The sequence below is a fragment of the Anomaloglossus baeobatrachus genome, chromosome 9 (genome assembly GCF_048569485.1).
Source record: "Anomaloglossus baeobatrachus isolate aAnoBae1 chromosome 9, aAnoBae1.hap1, whole genome shotgun sequence".
NCBI classification, from domain to species: Eukaryota; Metazoa; Chordata; class Amphibia; order Anura; family Aromobatidae; genus Anomaloglossus; species Anomaloglossus baeobatrachus.
This window is the reverse complement of record NC_134361.1, coordinates 47,355,025-47,375,237: the sequence shown is the minus strand read 5'-3', so window position 1 is coordinate 47,375,237 and position 20,213 is coordinate 47,355,025. Positions and strand designations below refer to the sequence as shown.

General features: G+C 49.3%; 1 protein-coding gene across 1 annotated transcript in view; it reads right to left on the bottom strand.

Annotated features, from left to right (window-relative positions):
* Nucleotides 1-672: 672 nt before the first annotated feature.
* The window catches only part of CLPTM1 (CLPTM1 regulator of GABA type A receptor forward trafficking), a 114,843-nt gene continuing 95,302 nt past the window's right edge, over nt 673-20,213 (bottom strand). Inside the window, exons 11-14 of the mRNA XM_075323674.1 lie at nt 17,196-17,291; nt 2,234-2,369; nt 1,699-1,866; nt 673-1,309 (exon numbers count right to left, since the gene is read on the bottom strand). Coding sequence (XP_075179789.1) covers nt 1,122-1,309; nt 1,699-1,866; nt 2,234-2,369; nt 17,196-17,291 — 588 coding nt within the window. The 3' untranslated portion in view covers nt 673-1,121. The remainder of the gene's footprint in view (nt 1,310-1,698; nt 1,867-2,233; nt 2,370-17,195; nt 17,292-20,213) is intronic.

Below are 20,213 nucleotides of genomic sequence, written 5' to 3'. Positions count from 1 at the left end.
ATTTATGGCATATCTGAAGAATATGCAATGTCTCAGATGGGAATATCCCTTTAAGCCCCCACAACAGTCATTTCTTGAGATTGGCCATCCAGGACTTTAAGAAAACTGTCTAATAACCCTATACTGGCAGACGTCGACCATTACATTTTGACGTCACATAATGGGGACATATAAGAAATGCTCCTTAGGTTTGAGCTTTAGCGGGACTACCATCACATAGCACTGACTGGTCAGAGAAAACCCACCCGTCCCACAATCGCGTACAAGATTTCTCCCGTGCATCCCCCATACTCTGGAACGCTCTACCTCAGCACATCAGACTCTCCCCTACCGTGGAAAGCTTCAAGAGGAACCTCAAGACCCAACTCCTCCAACAAGCCTACAACCTGCAGTCACCCTCAGTCCAGTAGACCACTGCGCAACCAGCTCTGTCCTCACCTATTGTACCATCACCCATTCCCTGTAGACTGTGAGCCCTCGCGGGCAGGGTCCTCTCTTCTCCTGTACCAGTCTGTCTTGTACTGTTAATGATTGTTGTACGTATACCCTCTTTCACTTGTAAAGCGCCATGGAATAAATGGCGCTATAATAATAAATAATAATAATAATACAGCTCAGTCTGACACTATGATCTAGAATGGCTCCATTGGTGTAAAACAAGCTTGAAACATCTTGAACTATACTGCCGCACAAACCGCAGGAAGATAAGGAGCGGCCATATTTATTAAACCCAATTTGAGCATGTTGATCCCACGGAGGAGTCATAATTAAAGAGGCAGAAGAAAGGGGCACAGCACAATGGAAATATATCAGAGAGAGGGGAGAAAGGAGGGCGAGTGGGCGAGACAAGAGGGGCGAGGGACAGCGAGTGAAAGAGAGAGAACAGACCGGACAGAAAGACGGACAGGATGACCGAATACGACAGGGTGGGCAGAGAAAGACCAACTTCACCAGTCCCATATACATAATAACAGACGGGGAAACGCCGTCTCAACAAAAGGGGGGGGGGTCAGGGACAGAGGGGATTTATATATAAAACAGCAGCCGATCTCCCCCCTGCGGGGGCTTAACAGTTCATGTACAATGGGAACAAGAAAAAAAAAATAAAAATAAAATAATAATCAGTCTTTCTTTTTGTCTTCTGCTGGTTTTGGTGGGGATGTGTCTTCGGGGTTGGAGGAATTGAGTGCTGGCTGATCCTGGCCCGGAAGAGGAGCGGGGGTCTCTCCGCTGGTCCCAAACTCATTCATCCGCGTGGGGTCCACTCTGTAAATCCAGCGCTGATACAGATAGATGAAGAATACCACGTCTGGAAAAGTAAAAGGAAGCAAATAAGAAACTGCAGCTCGTATTTAACCCTTTATGACCAGGCTTTTTATTTTGCTGTTAGAGGCATATGCTGGCTGTATAAAACAGCCAGCTCCCAGCAAAAAAGGTCCTGAGCAGGGTGCCGTTTCTCTAAAATGTCCGAAAATGCAAAATGTAAATTGGAACAATAAAGCCCCCCCCATAAACAATAAACAGCGGTCGTTCGGCTGACACCCCATCATTTTTCAGTGAAAAGTAGGAAGGCCCCCCCATACACATTAAACTGTAGACCAATCCCGCAAAATTAGTCAGGATCGGCTGACGTTAGGCTAACGTGTATGGTGGCCGTAAAGGAGGCAACCCCTTAAAATAAGAAAACGCAGGCCTTACCATCTCGCAGACACCCGATCCTATACATCATGGGCATCTTGATGACAAAAGCGAACAGGTCATCGATGAAGGTGTTCAGAGCTTTATAGGTCAACATCCTCCATGGGAGGTGAGCAACTGACTTCAGTTTATAGTTAATGAACAGCTGTGGAGTCATTGTGATAAATCCTGCAAAATAACACAAAGCGTTAAACAGTTTGGCCGTTGAGGAAACTATTTAGCCTAGAAAATAGCAAAAAGTTCTCCTTTTAAAGCGAAGTATAAATGCTGCACATCTAGAGGAGATTTTGCAGCACAGTAGCTGCAGTAAAAACATGTGCACGTTCCATCCGGATTTTGCACAGATTTCACTTTTTCTATTGTAAAAAAGAATCTGCACGAAAAATGGATGTGGTGTGGACTTAGACATTTGCAAGTCAATGTGCGCACAGAAAATATTCACGATGTGTACTGTATTACATAGTGGATTTTCTGCATGCAAATCCACGCAGAAAATCCTCACCAGCTCACAAACTGAATTTTCCCTAATGCTTACCGAATGTGAGGAGGAAGCCATATAACATGCTCAGTACCCAGGAATACCAGCCCTTGTGCTCCATGTACAACAAGCTGTATACTGCGTAACATCCGAGCAATGGGAAGAGGATCCAGGACAGGTACCGGAAAGCCATCTGAAAAACAGGAATCATACAGGTGTTTAATTCCCAGGATCACAGGACGACGTCCTCAATGCAATGTAATTTACATTATAATATATACCGTATTTTCCAGATTATAAGACGCATGTTTTTACCCCAAAAGTGGGGAGAAAAAAAATGGGGGTGCGTTATACAATCCGGATAAGGCTAGCCAGGGTGGAGGTGGTGGAGTGGGAACACAGAAGGCATGGTTGGCGATACTGTGGACTCAGAGGAGGGGTGTCACTGCAGTGGAGTGGGTTCGGAGGTGTCGCGGCAGCAGGCGCCATTAATCTACCAGCAGGCTATGGGCTCCATTGAACCACGGTCTGCTGCTGACACGATTGACTTCAAGAAAATGGCCTCCACGACCAAACACCGCCTCTGCAGCCATTTTCTTGAAGTCCATCACATCAACCATCGGCAATTCAATGGAGCCCGTAGCACGCCGGCAGATCAATACCCTCGAATCTACAGTATCGCCAACCCTCCTAAGGCCGTGACACCCCCTCCTGAGTCCACAGAATTGCGGACCCTCGGTCCACTGACCCTCCTACGCTGTCACACCCCCTCCTCTGACCCAGCAGCATCGCGGACCCTGCCTCCTGTGACCTTCCAGGGCCGCTCCACCACCGCCGCTCCCACCTGGTGAGATATTTTAGATACACTAGGATTATAAGCCGATTTTCCTGCAGAAAACCTGCGGATTTATTTGGATTTTCTAGATAAATCCGCAGGTTTTAGCAAGTATAGACACTCCCCATGTTACCCTATGGGACATGGGAAGTGCTGTGTCCATGCTGCAGTATATGCGGCTGCAGAATATGCTGCGGATGTCCCGCAGCCGCACGTAACTGCATGACAATTATTCCTGCAGAAATCCCGGCCCTCCACTATGGAGATAGAGGCAGAGACTTCCGCAGGTAAGTCGCATGAATGTCCGCAGGTTTACCGCAGATATTTCGCTGGAATCCCGCAGTAATGGATAGCTGCGGAAAACCTGCGGACGTACCTGCGGATATATCCACGGGTACACAGCCTAAGACTGACTCTCATTTTAACATTAAAAATTGTTTTCTTCATCGTTCCTATGGGAGACCCAGACCATGGGTGTATAGCTTCTGCCTCCGGAGGACACACAAAGTACTACACTAAAAAGTGTAGCTCCTCCCTCCGAGCATATACACCCCCTGGATAACCAAATATAGCCAGTTTAATGCTTTGTGTTCAGGAGGCACACATCCACACATGCATTCTCATCTGATTTTTGGAAAGAGTTTGAAGAAAAGTGGGTCCAAGCCTGGACCCCCGGCATGTCCCTTCTCACCCCACTGTGTCGGCGGTGTTGTTAAGGTTGATTTCAGGGCTGGAGCCTTACATGCCGCGCTCCTTCACCATCCCTCGGGCTCTGGCTTGAAGTGGGAGCCAGCACGGTTTTCACTGCCTTGCAGGAGACCGGTCTCCATCCGCAGCCCTTTCAGGACCCTGCCGGACGGAGCACTCATCCCTCAGGGACCTGGCCCTGCGTATCACAAGCTAAGTATCTGAGACGTTATTGTCGGGGGGTCCCTTGTACTTTATTGTTGGGGAGAGTGTGCTGTGTAACTTTTGTGACATTTCCGGCCGGTTCTCTGGTTTTCACTGGAGAACCGCGCTGATGGTGCCTGCGCGCCAGCCGCATCGTTAAATTTAGGCCCCGGCTTCGCCTGAGGCCTAGTTTCGATTTCACTGCCCCTGCATGTCAGTCATGCAGAGGGACAGTGCGGCTCCGCCCAGCGGCCGTTCGGCACAGGGGAGGGACACTCCTCTCTGAGGCAATATTCCCTCCCCTGTAAATCTCCTTGGCCCTCCGGATCCCGCTCTTAGAGTAGGCCCCGCCCCCTCTCCTCGCTCCGGCGCCATTTTATCGGCGTTCCTATGCCATGTCTGCACAGCGATCGGCGCTGGCTGCAGCATCTCTCAGGGGATCCGGGCTGTGGGATCTGTAGGGCACAGAGACGTCCCAATGTCAAACGGTCTGGCAAGCCAGAACCTCCGGTTGTGGACCTGCTTATATACCCTGCTTATATACCCTGCTTATATACCCTGCTTATATACCCTGCTTATATACCCTGCTTATATACCCTGCTTATATACCCTGCTTATATACCCTGCTTATATACCCTGCTTATATACCCTGCTTATATACTCTGCTTATATACTCTGCTTATATACTCTGCTTATATACTCTGCTGCGGGTCATTCCGGCTCAGAGCCTCCACTTCAGCAGCATGTCTCACAAAAAGAGGAGCAAGGCTGCAAGCCTGTACTATGCACTGCATGTAGGCTCGTACTGCCTGTACCGAGCACATAACCACATTGTGATGTCTGCTCTAACATGGGGTGCCTCAGCCTGGAGGCTCATCCCCAGTGGTCCCTCCGGCTGCTCCGGCTCCGGTGGCTGAACCCCCGGCTTGGGCAGAGTCCTTCTCTCTATGGGACAGCTGTCCCGGACTCCGCTGAGCATGCATCAGCCCCCTCCTCAGGGCGCTTCTGCTGCTACGGCTCGCTCAGCAAAGTTCACAGAGGATTCTTCATCTGGTCTCAGACCCCGTCCTCCTAAAAGGAGACGCAGGGTCCCCTCTCCTTCCTCGTCCCGCGGCTCTGATTCACGAGCTGACTTGCACGACGAGGAGGATGCCTTCACTGGGGGCTCGGACGCTACCTCCATGTACCCCATTGATCTGTCCGAAAGTGACGCAGATGCTAGGGTTTTGTTTGTGTCCATTAATTTTGTACTGGACCTCAATCCGCCTGTATCAGGGGAGCAACCCTCTCTGGCAGAAAAGCAGAGATGGTCAAGGACCAGTTTACCTTGCCTAAGAGAACAAGGAGTGTGTTTCTTAACCACTCCAGTTTTCAGGCCACTGTGACCAAGCCTAGGGCCTGTCCTGACAGACGCTTCCACAAAGCGTGGTTCTGATGACCGTTTTCCGTTTCCACCAGAGGTGGAAAAGGAGTGGGCTCATTCACAGCCCGGACAGTTGTATCAGTGGCTGCTGGCACCTCACTTAAGGGTTCCACTGACCGCCATCTGTATATGAGGCGGCAGGGGCCTCGTTCGCCCCACCTTTTGCAGCAGTGTGGGCTCTCAAAGCCATCTCTGTTTCTCTAGGGAGATGCATTCCCTCACCAGGGATTCTATGCCCGAAATGGTTGCCTTAACTTCCAGGCTTCAGCCTTTTCATCCTATGCCATGTCTGCCATGCTGGAGGCTTTTCACCGCACTGCGGTGACTTCGGCTAATTCTCTCGCTTTCCGCAGGATCTTGTGGCTTCGAGAGTGGAAGGCAGACTGTTCTGTCTCCTATTCATTAAATAGGATAAGGGTAATATCGTTTGTTGCCCACAAGAGGTCACTGTTGGCTTTCTTATGTTTTCCTTATACATCTCCATAGTATTTCTGTGGTTGGAGCCTGTTGCTTTAAGGAAGAGATACTTCCTTGGACCACCCTTTTTTCCCTGCCCTTCCTGAGTTGGAGACCAGATGTCTTGGTGCCTCCATAGGATTCAGAGGTGCTATTAGCTGGCTCCAGTTCCTTCTCTTCAATCGTTCCTCCTGACTAGTGGATCCCGGTAGGAATCATTGTACTAAACTACATATTTATGTTAGAATATGTGTACAGTTGTTATGTAGGTACTGTGAAGTAACAGTGGCTCTACTCAGATTACATAGGCCGTGATACATGCAGAGCAGGTGTAGGGCAGCTTCAGCAGTGTAAATGTTGTGTTCAGTCATATGCATTGCTCTCTATGTTATGCAGATTCTGTAAATACCAGTACTACTATGTATGTCATTCTGTTATTTGTGATATGCCTGTACTGATGTGGATTTGTATCTTTTGTTATAGTTTTTACCAATCAATCATCCATTTCTTATGATCATCCACCTATCCATCATCATTTAATAAATAAAGACTTAAAGGCAACACAGTCTGTTTATTGAAACAGTGGATGAAGGTTAGCTGTATGCCGGAGTCCACACAGCTCACACGTGGACGAAGGCAGAACAGTAAAAACGGGCTGCTGGTCGCAGGCAGCGATTGTACGAACTGTACGGGACAGCTAACACCCACGCTACACGGCACACGGGTATTACAGCAGCCGCCATACAGCTACATAGAACAAGAGCGCAGTCCAGCTCCAGTAAAGATAGCCGGTCGCAGGCTGTAGTACGGGACCGCTAACATCCACGCTGTACCGCATATGAATGTCGCAGCAGCCACCATACACCCGCAGTGACTAGACCGCAGTACGCCAGAAACCACCATTACACTCTCCACCACGCGGAAGGCCGTCCGCAAATAGACTCTGTTTCCCGCTAAAGTAGTCTGCAGCCAAGTGCACAATGTCTGTCAGCCGAGCGTCTTCCCTGAAGACAAGGTCACGGGCAAGCTCTACTAAGTCCTCAATTAGGGAGCTTGCTGCCGTCGCACGCGCTGAGGCCGAAGCAGCTAAAGTGAGGTCCTCCTTCGCTGAACGGGAAATGCAACTCAAACTAAAACAGACAGAGTGCACGTCTGCAAGCGGAGCTAGAAGCAGAGAGTGCGCGTCTGCAAGCGGAACAAGAAGCAGAGAATGCACGTCTGCAACTGACTCTAGAAAGACTTGCCGTAGAAAAGGAGACAGCGGCCGCAATAGCCAAGGCAGAGTTCCTGTAAGCAGCAGAGCAACCCGAAGAAAGACGTAGCGATGTTCTTGGGCCGGACCTAAACCAGCAGGATCCAGCACAGGGCGTCGCAGAATACGTCTACCAATACTCCAGGATAGATGACAGCTCAGATGTGCTTCACCGAACAGACTACGCAGACGGCCAGCCATCCAACCTCGAATTACACCGCTTCAAGCAAGAGAGTGTACAGCACGAGGAGGTTCACCAAAACTACTATTCCACAGAGCGGAAGGTACAACCACCATCTTACCACAAAGAGACACCTTCCTCTCCGGGGAGGTACTATGCTGACTTTCCGAAGGTGGAAACACCCTACAGGTATGGTGATACACCACACAATAGACACGACCATACACCGGCTCGCACCAGCACTGACCAAGCCACCATGGACTTTGCAAAGTTCTTTGCTCGTCAAGATCTGGTCACAAAAGGACTTGTAAAGTTCAATGATCGTGCCGAGAATTATAGGTCGTGGTGAGCCTCGTTCCAGAACACCATAAGAGGTTTGGACCTTTCTTGTAATGAGGAGTTAGACCTCCTGGTAAAATGGCTTGGTAGTGAATCGGTAGAACACGCCAAAAGATTAAGAGACATTAACATTAAAAACCCACCCAAAGGTCTACACTTGGCGTGGAAGAGACTTGATGAATGCTATGGGTCCATAGAAGTTATTGAAAATGCTTTGTTTAAAAGAATTGATGACTTCCCTAAGACCCAAAGGCTTTCAAAGGCTAAGAGAGCTAAGTGATCTGTTAGTAGAGTTACGGGTTGCCCAAGAGGAAGGAGATTTGCCCGGATTGGCATTCTTGGATACCGCTAGGGGTGTCAATCCGATAGTGCAAAAACTTCCTTACAATCTACAAGAAAAGTGGGTCTCACACGGTTCACGGTATAAGCAAACACATAACGTGCCATTCCCTCCTTTTGTTGTATTTGTAGATTTTGTAGCTGGGCAAGCTAAAATCAGAAATGACCCTAGTTTTGATTTTACTCTGTCGTGTACCACTGCCCCCGGTGTCAAACCCAGTAGGACACCCGTGGCGGTCCACAAAACTAACATTGTCTCCTCAGGTCCTGCTCACAAAGAGTAAGCATCCTCCAGAAGAGAACAAACCCCAGGATATCAGTAAACAGTGTCCTTTACACCGGAAACCACATCCTCTACTAAAATGCAGAGTCTTCAGGGAGAAGTCTCTAGAGGATCGCAAAGGCTTCCTCAAGGAACACAACATCTGCTTCAAATGCTGTGCTGCAACATCGCACATGGCCAGGAACTGCGAAGCTAGCGTGAAATGTGCAGAATGTGACAGCACGGATCACAATACAGCCTTACACCCTGGACCACCTACACGAGTGTTGCCGCAAGCAGAAGAACACGATGGAAAACAGAAGAACACTGATGAAGACACCACGGTGGTTACCTCTCAATGTACGGAGATCTGTAAAGGACTCACAGGAGGAAGGTCCTGTTCGAAAATCTGCCTTGTCAGAGTCTACCCAGCAGGCCGTAGGGACAAAGCAATTAAGGTCTATGCGATCTTGGACGACCAGAGCAACAGATCTCTTGCCAAGTCCATCTTCTTCAGCAGTTTCAACATTGCGGGCCCCGGTTCTCCCTACTCCTTGAAGACCTGTTCAGGCACCGTTGAGACGGCGGGGAGGAAGGCAACCGGATACAAGGTGGAATCCATAGATGGCCAGGCCTGCCTATCATTACCTACCATACTGGAGTGCAACCAGATTCCTGACAACAGGTCCGAGATACCTTCACCAGAGGTAGCAGCTCATCACCCCCATCTGAAGCGTATAGCTCACCTGATTCCAGAACTGGACTCAGAAGCTCCAATAGCCTTACTCCTTGGAAGAGACATGCTACGCGTGCATAAGGCTAGAGAGTCCATTAACGGCTTCCAGAACGCTCCATATGCGCAGAGACTTGACCTAGGATGGGTCAAAGTAGGAGATGTCTGTCTAGGAGGAGCACACAAGCCAGCCTCAGTCAATAGTATGCTCACCAACACACTAGAAAATGGACGTCCGTCTTTCTTCCGACCATGTCACAACAGTCTGTTGGTAAAGGAATTACCAAGCAGTACTCCTCTGCCATGTCGTTTCGCAGTTCCTTCCAACGAAGACCACGCTTGTGAGGGCGAACAAGACCACATAGGCTGTACAGTCTTCCACAGGACCAAAGAGGACAACAAAACAGCAATGTCCATAGAAGACAGGATGTTCTTGGATATCATGGACCAAGAAATAACCAAAGACAAGTCGAACAGCTGGGTGGCACCCTTACCATTCCGACCACGAAGACAACGCCTACCCAACAACAGGGAACAGGTCTACAGTCGATTTGTCTCCCTCAGACACAAGCTCAAGAAGTCTCCAGAGATGAGAGAACATTTCTTTACCTTCATGGAGAAGATATTCCGAAATAACCATGCAGAGATCGCACCTACACTACGGGACTCTGAGGAACGCTGGTACTTACCCATCTTCGGAGTGTACCATCCTAAAAAGCCAGGCCAAATAAGAGTGGTGTTCGACTCAAGTGCCAAGTGCGAAGACGTCTCGTTGAATGATGTCCTACTATCTGGCCCAAACCTCAACAACAGACTCCTAGAAGTTCTACTCTGTTTCCGCAGAGATACGGTGGCATTTATGGCTGACATCCAACAGATGTTTCACTGCTTTCTCGTCAAAAAGGAACACAGAAACTACCTGAGGTTCTTCTGGTACCGTGACAACGACCCAGATAAAGACATCATAGAGTACCGGATGAGGGTACACATCTTCGGGAATAGTCCTTCCCCCGCAGTGGCTATCTACGGTCTCAGGAATTCCGCCAAAGAAGGTGAAGAGAAGTACGGGTCGGATGTCAGATCCTTTGTGGAAAAGGATTTCTACGTAGACGACTGCTTAAAATCCACACCCACAAACGAGGCAGCAATCAGTTTTCTAAAAAGAGCTCAAGAAATGCTCGCTCAGTCCAACTTAAGGTTGCATAAGATTGCATCCAATAGCCGAGAACTGATGGAAGCCTTTCCCTCTTAAGACTATTCCAGTGATCTGAAGGGCATAGACCTGAGCATCGACTCTCTTCCCATGCAACGGAGCCTAGGACTACTTTGGGACTTGAAGACAGATGCCTTCACCTTTCAGATCAACAAAGAAGAAAAATCATTCACACGTAGAGGTGTCCTTTCCTTTGTGAATAGTTTGTACGATCCTCTGGGATTCGTAGCTCCAGTTACCGTCCAAGGTAAAATGATGCTAAGAGACTTCACCCAAGAGACATCCGATTGGGATGATCCACTTCCGGCAGAAAAAGCAGACCTGTGGGCAGAGTGGAGGAAGTCTCTCGAGGCCTTGACCGATCTTCATGTGAACCAACCATACGCTCCTGTGCCATCCACAGAAGTCAAATCTCAAAGACTTTGTATCTTCTGCGATGCATCAGTCAAAGCAATCGCAGCAGTAGTATACCTTAAAACCACCGATGTGAATGAACAGATCCATATTGGGTTCGTCATGAGTCGGACAAAATTGGCGCCACTCCGTGAACACACGATACCTAGACTGGAACTCTGTGCTGCCGTCCTTGCAATAGAGCTGGCTGAACTTAGCTCAGGTGGAATGAATCAGGAGATCAAAGATGCAGAGTTCTACACTGACAGCAAGGTGGTACTAGGATACATCTGCAACGAAACACGACGCTTCTATGTCTACGTCAGCAACCGGGTATTGAGAATAAGAAAATCAACTTGCCCTGATCAGTGGCATTACGTATCTACTCATCACAATCCCGCCGACCATGCGACTAGATCCGTTGCACCAAGTCACCTTAAGGACACTACATGGTTCACAGGTCCTGCCTTCCTGTACCGAACAACATCCTACATCAGCAGGCCCGATACATTCGAACTGGTGGATCCAAATGTCGATGAAGACCTTCGTCCTCAAGTGTCAGCTCTTCATACAGTGGTTTCAGGACGTCACCTCGGATCTCATCGGTTCAGTAGATTCTCAGCCTGGAACTCACTTGTTAGGGCCATCGCCTTTTTACTACACGTGACTCAGTTTTACAAGTCCAAACTACCAACAAATCAGAGATGCAGTAAAGGTTGGCATCACTGCAAGCATGCGTTTACTGCTCCCAACCTAGAGAAAGCCAAGATTACAATACTCCATGTTGTACAAAATGAAGCCTACAACAAGGAGATAGACAATCTCGACAAAGGACTACCCATTCCTAGAGACAGTGCGTTGAGGAAACTCGACCCGTTCATTGACAAAGATGGGCTGCTGAGAATAGGTGGCCGCATTCAAGAAGCTAAGGTAGAAGTCTCAGAGAAACACCCGGTAATAATTCCCGGACGTCATCACGTCACAACCTTGCTCATTCAACATCATCACATCTTGGTGAGACATCAAGGTCGTTTGTTTACCGAAGGGAGTCTACGAGCGGCTGGACTATGGATAGTCGGAGCGAAGAGAAGCGTGAGCAAACTCATCTTCAACTGCGTTACGCGTCGCAAACTTCGTGGCATGTTTCAAAACCAGAAGATGGCCAATCTTCCACCTGACAGGCTCAGTACTGAACCCCCCTTCACCAACATTGGACTGGATGTGTTCGGCCCCTGGTCCGTAGCTACAAGACGCACTAGGAAGGTCCATGTCGAAGCAAAGTGTTGGGCAGTTCTATTCACCTGTTTGTCTGTCAGAGCTGTTCATATCGAAGTAATAGAATCTATGGACACTTCAAGTTTCATAAATGCACTTCGACGCTTCATCGCTATCAGAGGCCCTGTGAAGCACATTCGTTCTGATAGAGGCACAAACTTTATTGGAGCAGCAAGAGAACTCCAAATCCCTTCCAATCTAGACATTACAAATGTAGAGAGGTGCCTAGGTGAGCAAGGATGCACCTGGACCTTAAACCCGCCACACGCTTCGCACATGGGAGGCACCTGGGAAAGAATGATAGGAATTGCATGCAAGATTCTAGATTCTATCCTCTTGCAAGCAAACACCAGACTTTCCCACGAAAGCTTGACTACGTTCTTGGCCGAAGTTACAGCTATCATGAATGCTAGGCCATTGACAGCTCTTTCTGGAGATTCTGGAGACTCAACAGTTCTTACTCCTGCCATGTTACTTACACAGAAAACCTGTGTCCCAGGAGCTCCACCTGGAGAATTCACTGAGAAAGACCTCTACAGAAGACAATGGAGGCAAGTACAAAACGTGTCCAATGCCTTTTGGGACAGATGGAGGAAACAATATCTCTCCACTCTGCAAACCAGAACAAAATGGCAGAAAGACCATCCAAACATCAGACTTGGCGATGTGGTACTTGTAAAGGACAGTCAATCACACCGAAATGAGTGGCCACTTGGCCTAGTCACCAAACCCTTTCCCAGCAAGGATGGGAGAGTACGCAAGGTAGAGGTCAGAGTGAGCAAGCTCGGAGAGAACAAACTGTTCACCAGACCAGTCACTGAACTTGTGTTGTTGTTATCCCCTCAGGAGTCCAATAGTGGCATTGGTTAACGCCAAGCGGGGAGTGTTCTGTCTCCTATTCATTAAATAGGATGAGGGTAATATCGTTTGTTGCCCACAAGAGGTCACTGTTGGCTTTCTTATGTTTTCCTTATACATCTCCATAGTATTTCGGTGGTTGGAGCCTGTTGCTTTAAGGAAGAGATACTTCCTTGGACCGCCCTTTTTTCCCTGCCCTTCCTGAGTTGGAGACGCAGATGTCTTGGTGTCTCCATAGGATTCAGAGGTGCTATTAGCTGGCTCCAGTTCCTTCTCTTCAATCGTTCCTCCTGACTAGTGGATCCCGGTAGGAATCATTGTACTAAACTACATATTTATGTTAGAATATGTGTACAGTTGTTATGTAGGTACTGTGAAGTAACAGTGGCTCTACTCAGATTACATAGGCCGTGATACATGCAGAGCAGGTGTAGGGCAGCTTCAGCAGTGTAAATGTTGTGTTCAGTCATATGCATTGCTCTCTATGTTATGCAGATTCTGTAAATACCAGTACTACTATGTATGTCATTCTGTTATTTGTGATATGCCTGTACTGATGTGGATTTGTATCTTTTGTTATAGTTTTTACCAATCAATCATCCATTTCTTATGATCATCCACCTATCCATCATCATTTAATAAATAAAGACTTAAAGGCAACACAGTCTGTTTATTGAAACAGTGGATGAAGGTTAGCTGTATGCCGGAGTCCACACAGCTCACACGTGGACGAAGGCAGAACACAGACACTTCTTCAAAGAAGTACCTTGCTGGGCTCCCATTTGCTGGGCCCAGGCTGTTCGGTGAACAACTGGATGAAATTATTCAGCTACTGGCGGGAAGAGTACTTCCATGCCACAAACCAAAACCAGAATCCTGTCCAGGGCAGGAACCAGTCGAGGTTTCGTTCCTTTCGTTCCTCCAACTGGTCGTCCTCTAAGCCCTCGGCCTCGTCCTCTAGCTCAGCCAAGGACCAAAAACCCAACTGGCGCACGAAGTCGCGTCCTAGACCGCAGGAGCTGCTGCCTCTAAGGCAGCCTCCTCTTGACTATCTGGCCCCGCCAGAAACGTCCTTGGTCGGTGGCAGGCTCTTCCACTTTGGCGACGTGCGGTTTCAACACGCCTCCGATCAGTGGGGGCGGGATATCATCTCCCACGGCTACAAGATAGAATTCTATCCAGCCCGCCAAACAGATTTTTTTCTGTCAACTCCCCCCTGCTCCAAGGCCGCCGCCTTCTCACAGGCCGTGGCATCCTTGCAGGCCAACGGAGTAAGGGTACCAGTTCCCGCCTGGGAACGGTTCAGAGGTTTCTACAAAAACTCTCTTCCTAGTCCCCGAAAAGGACTGTTCCTTCCGGCCCATCCTGGATCTCAAGCTTCTCAAAAAGCATGTTCGGGTGCGGCATTTTCGCATGGAGTCTCTGCGATCAGTCATGGCCTCAATGACCCAAGGAGATTTCCTAGCATCCATCGACATCAGTGATGCCTATCTGCATGTACCAATTGCAGTTTCACACCAGTGTTGGCTACGTTTTGCAATCGGAGAGGAACATTTCCAATTCGTAGCTCTTCCCTTCGGGTTAGCCACGGTCCCTCGAGTATTCACCAAGGTCATGGCAGCAGTGGTTGCGGTTCTGCACCTCCAGGGGTTGGCAGTGATCCCTTTTCCTGGTCGGCCTTCTAGTCAAGGCTTCATCCAGTGCAGACTGTCAGCGGAGTGCCTCGCTCACTCTCGCCACTCTAGTCCAATTCGGGTGGCTTGTCATTCTGCCCAAGTCCACTCTGACTCCGACCCAGAAGCTCACGTACCTAGGGATGCAATTCGAGACTCTGCCGGCACTTATGAAGCTGCCCTTAGTCAAACAGCAGTCCCTCCATTGGCGGTGCGCTCTTTGCTGAGGCCCCGCCGTCATTCCATCAGGCGTCTGATGCAGGTGCTGGGTCAGATGGTGGTGTCAATGGAAGCGGTTCCCTTTGCCCAGTTCCATCTGCGTCCTCTGCAGCTGGACATACTCCGCTGTTGGGACAAGCGGACTTCCTCCTTGCACAGATTAGTGGCTCTGTCGCCACAGACCAGGGGCTCCCTTCAGAGGTGGCTTCGGCCCCTCTCTCTTCAGGGACGCTCCTTCCTGGCCCCGTCTTGGGTGATCCTCACCACGGATGCCAGTCTATCCGGCTGGGGAGCAGTATATCTCTACCACTGAGCGCAGGGCACTTGGACTCCGTCCGAATCAGCCCTCTCGATCAATGTGCTGGAAATCAGAGCTGTCCTTCTAGCTCTCTTAGCCTTTCACCACCTGTTGGCGGGCAAGCACATTCGAGTTCAGTCAGACAACGCGACAGCGGTTGCCTACATCAACCACCAGGGCGGGACACTCACCGCCTGGCAATGTTGGAGGTTCAACGCATCCTTCAGTGGACGGAGGACTCCAAGTCCACCATTTCCGCAGTCCACAGCCCAGGCGTGGAAAGCTGGGAGGCAGATTATCTCAGCCGTCATACCGTGGACAGCGGCAAGTGGATTCTGCATTCGGCAGTGTTTCGGTCACTCTGCCGCAAGTGGGGCACCCCGGAAGTGGATCTACGCTCCCACGATCCTCAGGTCTTTGCAGCGGACGCGCTGGTTCAAGATTGGCCCCAGTTTCGTCTCTCTTACGTGTTTCCCCCTCTAGTTCTTGCCCAGAGTCCTGCGCAAGATCAGTATGGAGGGCCGTCGGGTCATTCTCATTGCTCCAGACTGGCCCAGACGAGCTTGGTACCCAGACCTGCTCCATCTGTCCGTGGAGGCGCCGTGGCATCTCCCGGACCGTCCAGACCTTCTCTCACAAGGTCTGTTTTTCCGCCAGAATTCTGCGGCTCTCAGATTGACGGGGTGGTTCTTGAGTCCTGGATCTTGACGACTTCTGGTATCCCTCCTGAAGTCATCTCCACTATGACTCGGGCTCGGAAGTATTCCTTGGCCAAGATCTATCACAGGACCTGGAGAATTTTCCTGTCCTGGTGTCGCTCTTCCGGCCATGTTTCTTGCCGACCCTCCTGTCCTTTCTACAGTCCGGTCTACAGCTAGGACTATCCCTCAAGGGACAGGTCTCGGCTCTGTCAGTGTTGTTCCAGCGGCGTATCGCCCGGCTGGCTCAGGTGCGCTCCTTCATGCAGGGCGCATCCCACGTCATTCCGCCTTACCGGTGGCCTTTGGATCCCTGGGACCTTAATCTGGTCCTCACGGCTTTCCAGAAACCCCCCTTTGAGCCTCTTAGGGAGGTTTCTTTGTCTCGTCTTTCACAGAAAGTAGTCTTTCTAGTGGCCATAGCTTTCCTCAGGAGAGTCTCTGATTTGACTGCGCTCTCTTCGGAGTCACCTTTTTTGGTTTTTCATCAAGACAAGGTGGTTCTCCGTCCGACTCCGGACTTTCTCCCTAAGGTGGTTTCTCCTTTCCACCTTAACCAGGACATTTCCCTGCCTTCCTTTTGTCCGGCTCCTATTCATCGCTTTGTAAAAGCGTTGCATACTCTGGATCTGGTGCGGGCGCTCCGGATCTATGTGTCTCGCACCGCTGTTCTTAGGCGGTGCACCTCTCTTTTTGTGCTGACCACAGGTCGGCGTAAGGGCCTCTCGGTTTCTAAGCCGACCCTAGCTCGTTGGATTAGGTCGGCCATTTTCTGATGCCTACCAGTGTACTCAAGTGCCTCCCCCGCCGGGGATCAAGGCACACTCGACCAGAGCTATCGGTGCCTCTTGGGCTTTCAGGCACCAGGCTACGGCTCAGTAGGTCGGTCAGGCTGCCACTTGGACTAGTCTACATACCTTTTCGAAGCACTACCAAGTGCATGCTCATGCTTTGGCAGATGCGAGCTTGGGCAGACGCACCCTTCAGGCGGCTGTCACCCATTTGTGAAGTTAGGTTTCGCCTACTTCTCAATTTTCTGTTTATTCCCACCCATGGACTGCTTTGAGACGTCCCATGGTCTGGGTCTCACATAGGAACGATGAAGAAAAAGAGAATTTTGTTTACTTACCGTAAATTCTTTTTCTTATAGTTCCGACATGTAAGACCCAGCACCCTCCCTGTTGCCTGTTGGCAGTTTCTTGTTCCGCGTGTTATCACCGGCTATTGTTGTAGACAGAGGCTCCGGTTGTTCCGGTTCTTGCTCTCTCTCTACTTGTGGGTGGCTACTCTCCTTCAGCTTTTGCACTAAACTGGCTATATTTGGTTATCCAGGGGGTGTATATGCTCGGAGGGAGGAGCTACACTTTTTAGTGTAGTACTTTGTGTGTCCTCCGGAGGCAGAAGCTATACACCCATGGTCTGGGTCTCCCATTACGGAACTATAAGAAAAAGAATTTACGGTAAGTAAACAAAATTCTCTTTTTTTCCTATTTTCCTCCTTCAAATGTGGGGTGCTGCTTATAATCCAGTGTGTCTTCTAAAACAAAAAATACGGTATATAAAATGTATTATTATTAAATTGCACAGCATTGAGTATGTCGCCTTGTGACCTTCGCCTCCTGTGCTCACCTACCAGTAAGGCAGCAAGGAATGTATGTCATTTCAAGAACGCAAAACTTACATCATCATACACCTTTGTAGCAGATTCAACGTATGTGGACTTATCCTTCACGGTCACTCTGGGGAAGATACCAGCCACTTTATTCTCTCTGTCCAACTGCAAAGCAAAAACAACAAAGGGTTAAAAATCTTAAAGGCCATTTCCACAGAGCAAATATTCACCCAAAGCTGCAATAACAATCAAAAGTTTACGACACCAAACTTTAATACATATTACAAATGAGCAAAATGCTGTTTTTTTTAACCTGGTCCCGATGTTTAGTAAGGCTAGTTTCACACTTGCGTTGGACTGGATCCGTAGCATTGCGTTGTGTGACGCATGCAACGGATGCGTTGCATATAGTGGCACAACGCAATGCTATGGATCGTACAAAATAACGCTATTAGTTTTCCTTGACTTTACACATCTGGGCATGCGCAGTTGTGTAAAAACAGCTGCGTTAACGGAATCCGTCAAATGACGCATTCTAACGGAATCCGCCACCATAGGCGTCCATTATAAAAACAACGGACGCCAAACGGATTCCTGCAGGTTGCGGTTTTTTTTACAATCCGCCAAGCGCAGAAAAGAAGGGAATTTTGTTTACTTACCGTAAATTCCTTTTCTTCTAGCTCCTATTGGGAGACCCAGACAATTGGGTGTATAGCTTCTGCCTCCGGAGGCAACACAAAGTATTACACTTAAAAGTGTAAACCCCTCCCCTCTGCCTATACACCCCCCGTGCATCACGGGCTCCTCAGTTTTGGTGCAAAAGCAGGAAGGAGGAAACTTATAAATTGGTCTAAGGTAAATTCAATCCGAAGGATGTTCGGAGAACTGAAACCATGAACCCAGAACAATTCAACATGAACAACATGTGTACACAAAAGAACAACAGCCCGAAGGGAACAGGGGCGGGTGCTGGGTCTCCCAATAGGAGCTAGAAGAAAAGGAATTTACGGTAAGTAAACAAAATTCCCTTCTTCTTTGTCGCTCCATTGGGAGACCCAGACAATTGGGACGTCCAAAAGCAGTCCCTGGGTGGGTAAAAGAATACCTCGGTAATAGAGCCGTAAAACGGCCCCTTCCTACAGGTGGGCAACCGCCGCCTGAAGGACTCGCCTACCTAGGCTGGCATCTGCCGAAGCGTAGGTATGCACCTGATAGTGTTTCGTGAAAGTGTGCAGACTCGACCAGGTAGCCGCCTGACACACCTGCTGAGCCGTAGCCTGGTGCCGCAATGCCCAGGACGCACCCACGGCTCTGATAGAATGGGCTTTCAGCCCTGAAGGAACCTGAAGCCCAGAAGAACGGTAGGCTTCAAGAATTGGTTCCTTGATCCACCGAGCCAAAATTGACTTGGAAGCCTGCGACCCTTTACGCTGGCCAGCGACAAGGACAAAGAGCGCATCCGAGCGGCGCAGGGGCGCCGTACGAGAAATGTAGAGTCTAAGTGCTCTCACAAGATCTAACAAGTGCAAATCCTTTTCACATTGGTGAACTGGATGAGGGCAAAAAGAAGGTAAGGAGATATCCTGATTGAGATGAAAAGGGGATACCACCTTAGGGAGAAATTCCGGAACCGGACGCAGAACCACCTTATCCTGGTGAAACACCAGGAAGGGGGCTTTGCATGACAATGCAGCTAGCTCAGACACTCTCCGAAGTGATGTGACTGCCACTAGGAAGACCACCTTCTGCGAAAGGCGTGAAAGAGAAGAAGGGAATTTTGTTTACTTACCGTAAATTCCTTTTCTTCTAGCTCTAATTGGGAGACCCAGACAATTGGGTGTATAGGCTATGCCTCCGGAGGCTGCACAAAGTATTACACTCAAAAGTGTTAAGCCCCTCCCCTTCTGCCTATACACCCCCCGTGCTCTCACGGGATTCCCAGTTTTGGTGCAAAAGCAAGAAGGAGGAAAAAATTATAAACTGGTTTAAAGTAGTTTCAATCCGAAGGAATATCGGAGAACTGAAACCATTCAACATGAACAACATGTGTACACAAAAAAACAGGGGCGGGTGCTGGGTCTCCCAATTAGAGCTAGAAGAAAAGGAATTTACGGTAAGTAAACAAAATTCCCTTCTTCTTTGTCGCTCTATTGGGAGACCCAGACAATTGGGATGTCCAAAAGCAATCCCTGGGTGGGTAAAATAATACCTCGTAATAGAGCCGAAAAAACGGCCCCTTCCTACAGGTGGGCAACCGCCGCCTGAAGGACACGTCTGCCTATGCTGGCATCCGCCGAAGCATAGGTATGAACCTGATAGTGTTTCGTGAAAGTGTGCAGGCTCGACCAGGTAGCCGCCTGACACACCTGCTGAGCCGTAGCCTGGTGCCTCAAAGCCCAGGACGCGTCCACGGCTCTGGTAGAATGGGCCTTCAGCCCTGAGAGAACCGGAAGCCCAGCCGAACGGTAGGCTTCGAAAATTGGCTCTTTGATCCACCGAGTCAAGGTTGATTTGGAAGCCTGTGACCCTTTACGCTGGCCAGCGACAAGGACAAAGAGTGCATCCGAGCGGCGCAGAGGCGCCGTACGAGAAATGTAGGGTCTGAGTGCTCTCACCAGATCTAACAAGTGCAAATCCTTTTCACATTGGTGAACTGGATGAGGACAAAAAGAAGGTAAGGAGATATCCTGATTGAGATGAAAGGGGGATACCACCTTAGGGAGAAATTCCGGAACCGGACGCAGAACCACCTTGTCCTGGTGAAAACCAGGAAAGGGGCCTTGCATGACAGCGCTGCTAGCTCAGACACTCTCCGAAGTGAAGTGACTGGTACTAGAAAAAACCACTTTCTGCGAAAGGCGTGAGAGAGAGAAATATCTCTCATTGGCTCGAATGGTGATTTCTAAAGAACCAGCAGCACCCTGTTCAGAATCCAGGGTTCTAACGTCAGCTTGTAAGAAAGAACGATGTGACAAACCCCCTGCAGGAACGTGCGTACCTGTGGAAGTCTGGCTAGGCGCTTCTGGAAAAAACACAGAGAGCGCTGAGACTTGTCCCTTAAGGGAGTTGAGCGACAAACCCTTTTCC